The sequence below is a fragment of the Eimeria mitis genome, genomic scaffold (genome assembly GCF_000499745.2).
Source record: "Eimeria mitis Houghton genomic scaffold, Emh_scaff141, whole genome shotgun sequence".
Lineage (NCBI taxonomy): Eukaryota > Apicomplexa > Conoidasida > Eucoccidiorida > Eimeriidae > Eimeria > Eimeria mitis.
In genome coordinates, this window is record NW_013569109.1 from 297 (window position 1) to 8,595 (window position 8,299).

The 8,299-nt window shown below is 49.5% G+C and overlaps 1 protein-coding gene across 1 annotated transcript in view; it reads right to left on the bottom strand.

The window, feature by feature from the left end:
• Window positions 1–1,664: 1,664 nt before the first annotated feature.
• Window positions 1,665–8,299, bottom strand: part of EMH_0096790 (uncharacterized protein) — a gene marked incomplete at both ends in the record, with an annotated part of 6,979 nt that continues 344 nt past the window's right edge. Inside the window, 19 exons of the mRNA XM_013495081.1 lie at window positions 1,665–2,539; window positions 2,611–3,017; window positions 3,380–3,454; window positions 3,906–4,036; window positions 4,489–4,569; window positions 4,709–4,872; window positions 5,073–5,130; window positions 5,233–5,277; window positions 5,621–5,890; window positions 6,129–6,148; window positions 6,247–6,356; window positions 6,482–6,538; window positions 6,783–6,908; window positions 7,095–7,166; window positions 7,267–7,353; window positions 7,559–7,666; window positions 7,763–7,833; window positions 8,016–8,058; window positions 8,165–8,263. Of these exons, the coding sequence (XP_013350535.1) occupies window positions 1,665–2,539; window positions 2,611–3,017; window positions 3,380–3,454; window positions 3,906–4,036; window positions 4,489–4,569; window positions 4,709–4,872; window positions 5,073–5,130; window positions 5,233–5,277; window positions 5,621–5,890; window positions 6,129–6,148; window positions 6,247–6,356; window positions 6,482–6,538; window positions 6,783–6,908; window positions 7,095–7,166; window positions 7,267–7,353; window positions 7,559–7,666; window positions 7,763–7,833; window positions 8,016–8,058; window positions 8,165–8,263 (2,899 nt within the window). The remainder of the gene's footprint in view (window positions 2,540–2,610; window positions 3,018–3,379; window positions 3,455–3,905; window positions 4,037–4,488; window positions 4,570–4,708; window positions 4,873–5,072; window positions 5,131–5,232; window positions 5,278–5,620; window positions 5,891–6,128; window positions 6,149–6,246; window positions 6,357–6,481; window positions 6,539–6,782; window positions 6,909–7,094; window positions 7,167–7,266; window positions 7,354–7,558; window positions 7,667–7,762; window positions 7,834–8,015; window positions 8,059–8,164; window positions 8,264–8,299) is intronic.

Consider the following 8,299-nt stretch of genomic DNA (forward strand, 5'->3'; position numbering starts at 1 on the left):
CTCTACTGGAACACCCAATCCCCAAGGCAGCCTGAACACGCACAAGCATTTAGAGGTATTAAACAAAGTCTCGTGGAGTTCACAACAGTCCAAGCCGCAGATAGCCAAAAGCCTTACCATCTCTTTACCGACGCCTCCGGTGATGCGATCGCCGCAGTTCTTGAACAGGATTAAAAACATGTCGGGTTTCTAAGCAAAGTTAGATGTCTGATATTGAAGAGCGCGATTCCATTTATGACAGAACCCCTGGGCACTACAACGCTGCATGGGATATATTGGCGCCTTCTCCTAGAAGAGAGCAGAGGCTTTCGCCGTGGACTGTTAAATGCTGTCAGCTGGTTATTCGCCTTTCCTTCTCCTACAGCTGGCGCCGGGAAGCAGTTAAGGGAATATCAGTCTCGGCGGTCCAAAGCCAAAATAAGGACCTCTGGAGCATCTCTCGAAGAAAGGAAGTGGTTATAACCGTGGTCTGACAGGAGGCGAATTATATGGAGAGGAATGTTGGATAGGAAACGCGGAACAAGTAGAGAGGAATTGGGTCTGGGTCTCGACAGGCGGCTACCGGAGAAGTCTGTTGCATACTGCTGTGCATCTCGTTCCCAAGTTACATTGAAGAGGCGTTGCCCGTGCCCCCGGGAAAAGCGAGTAGAGAACGGTGATTTCAGCGCAGGCCAGTCAGAAAAGTTACAGTTGTCCTCTTATAAAGTCAACCAGAGATGAAGGAAATTCCCCGGTAGGTAGTTTCGGAGTATGGGTTCCCATGGAGAATAAGGGTAACGTGCGTCGGAGGCCGGCACGCGTTGTCCGTGTCCTACATATAAGGTATTGGGGAAGTGGTGCTGATATTCTGGCACGACCATGATGACCTGGTACGTCGGGCGGAAAAGGTGGAGACATACAAGGCGGAGGAGCGCCTGTAATCATTGGTTTATGTTCTGGCGGGAACTGGAACTCCGGTCTACGGCGCTTGGGACCCTGGGCGAAAGAGTAAGCTAGGCCGAATTCGTACCGTCAATAGTAGGCTGGCCGGTGGTGTCTGGATGGGTATTCGTTGGAACACTAATTTTTCGGAAAGAAGGGAAAAAGAAAATATTAGCTGGAACAGTAACAGCCCACAATTATAATGCCCTCGGGTTCTGTTGGGCGCCTCCAGGTTAGCTGGATGTGCCTTGAGTCAGCTCTAGACGCAGCTTCTAGCAGGAGGATGATGCCAGACTTCTACCCCAGCTGCCGTTGTTCCCCTGCAACTACGGACTGCATTTTTCGACTGCTGGGCCCCCTGTATATGCGTCTAATGCCAGAGGCCAGCCAAAAATAAACGGCCAGGGTTTGCTGCTGCCACTCAGCAGCACGTCGCTCTATTGGATATCTATGAGCACTGCGATGCCTCAGAACGGCAGCAGCACAAAAATGAGCTGTGCCGACCACTGCAGGCGGTCTACAGAGTAATGAACTGGCCAGTGGACCACTGGTCACTCCGATGAGCCCATAGGGGCCCTATGGGGCCTCTTACAACTCCGTCTAGTGCTAGCAGCCTCATCTGCTGTCTCTGCAGTAGTCTGCATGCTCACTGTTTAGTGAGCATTAGCAGCGGGGCAGTGTGCCAGCTGCGCTTCCAGAAAAAATGACAGGAGTTGCGAGAAGCAATAAATTGTTTACGGTGTTTAGGACAAGTCAGGAATGCTGTCATCATCAGCATCAAAGGGATTTTCCCCAATAGGGGGCCCCTCTTGGGGGCCTCGGCTTCCGGGGCCAGGAGTGAACAACACTTTCTTTTTGCTTTGAATTTGCTGTAAATCACGAAGGAGGCTGCCGCTGTCCATCGGTGCAGACGGAGCGGCCGGCACCCCACTTATATCCCCACTGAATGCTACGGCATCTAGGCGGTCACTGCCAGCGCTCACTTGCGTGCGAAGTGCAGAAGGCCTGCAGCTACTGCTGCTGCTGTTACTGCTACTGTTGCTGCTGTTACTACTGCCGCGATCCGTGTTGCTGCTGCGTCTTCCAGAAACAGAATGAAGGTCCGTCAGGTGCTGCTGCTGGGGGTGCAACTGCTGCTGCTGGTGCTGCTGCGGGGGGATGCTTGTGTCGATACAGCGTTGCTGGCTTGGTGGCAGCTGCGTATCTGTGGGCTCCTTCGGTGCACCCGTAGATTCAGGAGGCCTGTGTTGGACGACGTCAGCTCCTGTAGCTTCCTGCTGAGGGCCCCCTTGTTCGTGTTGCGTTTGTTGCTTCCCCTGGAGCTGCTGGTGAGGAAGTCTCTCCTGTTCCGTGGGCAGCGGTGTTGAAGGAGTCTGAGCTCCTTCAACCCCGCTGCCAGACCTTTGCAAATTGGTGGTTGTACGAGGTGCCGAGCCAGAAGCAAGTCTAGGAACATCAGACGACTCCTGGGAAGCAGGAGGAGCTGCCATTTTTGGTTGGGCTTGGTACTGCTGCCACCCCTGCGTGTAGCTGCTTTCGTGCTGTTTTGCATATACATGCAAGGGTTGCCCTGCTTGTCGCTGCTGTTCTGACAACTTTGTCTCGATTGCTGCAGCACCTGTCTCCGCAGGGTAGCAAAGAGGGATGACAGCAAAGTCGGTTTGTTGTGTGTGNCGATTGCTGCAGCACCTGTCTCCGCAGGGTAGCAAAGAGGGATGACAGCAAAGTCGGTTTGTTGTGTGTGCGCGGTAACAGGAACTGGAATGCCTCGGCTGAACGGGCAGCACGGAGTTGGGGTTCGTCCATGCATAGCTCCAAAAGGAGCAAAAGACATCACAGGCTTCTGCTTCGCGGCTTCTGCTGCAAATGGAAGAGGTGCCTTCTCAAGCGGAAACGGATTCGGCAAAGGACGAAATTCCACCTGCTTCTTCTCGCTCTGCTGCTGTTGCTGCTGTCTTTGATGCTGCTCCTGCTCCTCTTGCTCTCTACCGGAAGAGAGAGGCCTTACGGGATCACCTCGCACGCCCCCCAAGTGCACCGCTGCCTTCCTCAGCTCCAGCATCTCCTGCCGATACACCTTCCCCACCAGTATTTTGCTGCAGCGAACGCAGCAGCGACAACGCAAACACTCGCAGACCGGTTCAGCAAGCAGATGAACAAGTAGTTGCACCGGTGGTGCGGCGGTGCATACTTTCGTGCAGTAGACGCTATTTTAAAGACCTGATGCTTCAGCTCTTCAAACTAGCGTTTACTGACGAAACACGAATATAAAGAACTGGCTGCTGCAGGAAAACAACAAAATGATGGAGAGAAAGCTGAGGAACAGTTCAAGAATGCGACGGAATCAGAACAGAGGTGCAGTGTGCTGCACAATAAATTACTCAACCAGTTATAAATCCCCGAACAGCCCCAAAAGCAGTACTATACTAGGAAGGGAGACACGTAATCATATGCTAACCTGTTGCGTTCTCTAGACACTTCATCCTGCAATTCCTCTATCCTTGAAAGCGAAGCTGAGACCATGTTGCGGTATCTATACAGTGGCAACAGACAACAATACAGGAAAGAGCAGATCCTATTAACGTGGTTGCTGGCTAAAGTCTGCTGCGTCCCTATTAAGGGCTGAACTGCCACACAGGAGAACCTTCTTGCTGCTTTTGCTCCACAAGAGAAAAAAGCAGAGGATGCAACACATCGCAAACCAACCATTAGCTGGTTTGCAAACACTATATACTGCTCTAATTATCCTGCATCGCTAGCCCAGCTGAGAGTAGAGCTCCGAAACTCTTTGCAGGTTGTCTGTAGTTCCGCTCCAACAGAGAGGCAATAACAGTCTATCTATCCTTCTACACCAAAGAGGGCCTAATATATTATCAGTGTNCTCCAACAGAGAGGCAATAACAGTCTATCTATCCTTCTACACCAAAGAGGGCCTAATATATTATCAGTGTTTTTTCTACACCAAAGGGGTCCTAACAGGTTACCTATCGTTTTGCTCTTTGAACTTGTCAGCAGTTGTGGTCAGCCGCGTCTGTGACTCATCAAGCGCAGCCCTAAGAACAGTTACTTCTCGACTGGCTTTTTCAGCTTCTTTGGTCAACACCGCCACCTTTTCCTGCAATCAACAGCATGCACAGCTCTGCAGAAAACCCTAAGGCGTACAATGCAACAAGGAGGAAAGCAAAAGCTAAATATGCATTTTGAGTTTCAGTATCTCTTCTGTGCCTTCAACTTCTTAGTTTCCGGCCGTTCTTTCCTAATTTCCGACCGCTGTTTCTCAAGAGACTGTGTTGGTAGCCATTGCGCTCAGTGCTATTGCTTCACGTTACATGTTGCTGTTTCATGCAGATTTATTCTCATTAATGCGTTTTCTGTTCCACGTATAGGTATTTTGATTAATGCATTGCGTATCTCATGTATATATATATATATATATATATATNTATATATATATATATATATATATATGTTTATTAATGCATGTTCTGTTTCAGTTATGTTTGCTTCGATCAGTGCATTTGAAGCCTCATGTGTATTTCTTTTGATTAGTCCATATTTGAAATTTACCCTCAGCTCTGTTCGCTGGTTGACAACGCCCCGGTATTTGGCTGAGGTTTCGAGCAGTTCCTTTTTCACTTCCTGCAGTTGCTGATAACGGCAAGTCACAGACAGCACAATTGAGCTTGCTCCATGACTTATGAACTCCTGCTTAAGATGGAAAACGTGAAATATCGCTCCCTGAAATGCTTCAAATACCTCTTATACACCCTTGCTGCTGCCGTCTTACTTGCTGCAGCGCGACAGTTGCCGGCTGTGCCAAGAGTTCCTCTTTCTCTGCTGTGACCTCCTTCAGAGCAAACTGCAAAAACGCTATGCGGCTGCTGAGCGTCCTGATGACTCCATCCTTCAGCACCAGCTGCGCCTTCGCCTCCAACTCGGCATCCTGGCGGCCTGCAGCATCAAATGCATCCAACGAACGAGGGTCTTATCTCGCTATTATCTGTGTCTATATTCTCTACATGCACTCCCTAAGGCAGCCAGCGCCACGACACGGAGCCCGACCGTGACTACGCTACCAAAGCTAGTAAAACTGAAGGCGCAAGCAGCAAGTTGGGGGGCACACGGGAAGAAAGGGTTGAAGGGTTCCTTACCCTTTGGCAACGGCAGGACAATGTTCTGAGGGACGTCGAGAGGCCTTCTAACGTCCGCCTGAGGAGCAACCACAATTTTTAATAAGACCCTATGCGGCACAAAAAAGGACAAAGTAAAAAAAACAAAGCAAAGACAAATACACACACAAATGATGCTTACGTGAGCCGCTCGAAGAGCATCAAGAGCTGCCTCCCTCTCTTTAAGCTGCAAACAAGACACAATGCATATGGCACGCACAGCACACGGGGAGGATCGATATGTAATATATATACATTTGTGTGTGTATATATATATATATATATATATATATATATATATATATATATATATATATATATATATATACATATATATATACTCATGCATGTATATGCATATACCCTGTAAGGATGCCTGAAGATATATACCTATGTGCGCATGGAGAAAGAACATCACAGACAAAGCTACCTAGCGAACTCAATGAGCCGCATGTAGATGACAGCAGGTAAGGCGTGTAAGCAGGACGTAAAGGCGTGCTTGGACGGCTGCTGCCTGTTGCGCTGCCCACCCTATCTTGGAGTACTGATTTCTCTTTCCGCGCCTGACGGACGTCCTGCACAGCCTCAGCCAGCTGTCCTTCCAGTTTGACTCGTGTCCTCTCGAGCTCCACCCGTTTCTCCGTCAGTTTCTGTAGCTGTTCTTCGAGCTGCTGCACTTGAGAAGCAAGAGCGTCCCTCTCCAAGGCAGTCGACTTGCTGCGTCCAAAGAAGCTACGTCGGCTGCTCAGCGCACGAGGTGTCTCAGGAGCCGATGGCGCCTCCCGGAGCTTTTGCAGTTGCTGAACATCCCGCACGCAAATACACGCTTATGTGCATACATATATGCAACACATATATACTACTGCAAACAGAAAACAACTTAAACAACACTAGCGTAGCGTGTTGCGTAGTTTAAAATACAGTACTCTAAGAAGCAAAGGCTAAAAATAAACTGCACACGAGAATGTTCGACACTGCAAACGGCATGGTGCTGAGCAGCTGGTCTCTAGTTTAGTTGGTTTGTGCGCATGTTCTGACCTGTTCAAGTTCGTCCTTCTCTGCAGAAACCTCGAGCAGTTGCTGACTCATCCCCTGAAGCGCTGCATCTTTTTCCTGAATCTCTCTTCGTAAATCCTCCATAGANGCAGTTGCTGACTCATCCCCTGAAGCGCTGCATCTTTTTCCTGAATCTCTCTTCGTAAATCCTCCATAGACGCGTTGCCTTCTTCGTTCTCTGCTGCATCAGCGCGATGGCGGGCAAGCGATCTGCACAGAGAGGAGTAATCGACAGCAGTCGAGAGAAAAGGGTGAGGGGCATTCAAATGAGATGGGGGGGAACTAACAGCAGTTGCAGTGCACGCTGACTAAAGGATAAAACAGGGAGAGCTCACTGTTCAACTGCAAGGCGTTTGGTCTCTTCTTCGCCCAACTTCGCCTCAAGAATCTTTCTGCAAAACCAACGCACAAACACAATCGAAAGTCTGAGAAGCAAAATCGCCATTCGTCTCTTTTTCCATAAATATGTATGTATGTATATATGATATGTGCGTGGGCGTGCGTGCGTGTGCACGTATGTGTAAATATATACGTAACCATATTCATAATGTATATATATCTCTGTCGTGTCCTTTGATTCCCGTTTATTCATATAGTTTGAGTGCAGCAGCAGTGATGACTGCCTGTGCCGCTTACATGCGCCTGCATAAGTCCTTGGCGCGCTCGTCATCCTCGGAAGACGACTGCTCTGCTTTCCTGTCTGCGGTCGCCTCCCGGCTGGACTCAAGCTCTGCCTGAAGTCTACTTATTTCTGCGTCCTTCCTTCATCACACAGTCAACGCATCAGCAGGCCACCGTTCTTCGTTGCGCAAAGGTGAGGATGCTTCGTTACAAGGGCCACTCGTGCGACAGCATATCTCAGTGAGATGCAATGAGGAGCCGAGCAAAGTGCCTGAACTCCCTACTTCCGATGTGAAAACCAAAGGACTGAAATCACAGCTTGCTTACCGAGCAACCTCTGCCGCTGTAGCAGCTAGTTGGTTCTTCAGGTCCTCTCTCAGCTGCTTTTCCTCTGCAGTTCTGCGGACAAAAACATCAGCCTTGTGCAATAGCCTTAGGAATTTTGGCGAAGCTGTTTCAAGGCCAACGCGTCTCTCAAGCTGCTTTAACAACGACTCACAGCTCGTCCTGACGCGCAAGCACCTCCCCCGAAGGTTTCTGCTGAGCATCCAGAAGCTGCATTTCAAGTTCGGCAATCCGCGCCTCCCTGCCACGCAAGAAGAAGACAGGAGAAGTTCAAGAACAATCCAGCGGTTAGTTGTGACAGGATAGAACGAAGCTGAGGAAGCCAGCATTTGCCTCTACTCAAGAGTTGGTCCCTTTTTCTCGTTCACCACTCACTTCTCTTCAAGCTCCTCGGCATGGTTTTTGCACTCGAACTCGAGCTGGGCCTCCAGCNGTTCACCACTCACTTCTCTTCAAGCTCCTCGGCATGGTTTTTGCACTCGAACTCGAGCTGGGCCTCCAGCGACTTAATTTTATCTTGGAGTTCCTGCATTCCCTCATTGTTCTGTAGCGCCCTGGACAGCAAACCAATCAAAACAGAGAAAGCTTCCGTTGCAGCTTCAGCTAAGTCTTTAGTTGCCTTACAAAATGGTTGCTGCAACTGAGCTGACCTCTCGCGTTTCATCGATTCAATCAGTTCCACTTTGGCCTCCAGTTGTTGCCGAAGCCGGGCCGCCTCATCCTGAAGTTTCAGTTAACTCATCACCAGTGAGGAGAATATATATACATAAATATACATGCATTTGGAGGTTATCAGAGGCGGCATCTGCACACACCGAGAACTATATACCTCACAGAGAGGGCCCCTTGGCGGACAACGAGTCAGAGAAAAAGCCAGGGAGACTTTTAAAAGGAAGAGCCTACCTTTGCCTCGGTGCAATCTCTCCTCAGCGCCTCTACCTCCTCCCTGATAACAGAAGCAGCACAAGCTCTGCACTTCTGTTTGGCCTTTGACAGTTCTGTGGGAAGAAAGCTAAAGGAAGGGGGCATGTAGCGCCGACGGAATGTCTCACCTTTCCTCTGCTGTATTTACTGAGCTGGCACGCGCATCGCGCTCCTCAATGAGCGCTTTTAAGTGTTTGTTCTCAGCTATCAGCATATCCATGGCATTCCTGCAGCAAATAAGACAGTAACCAACAACCACCTAA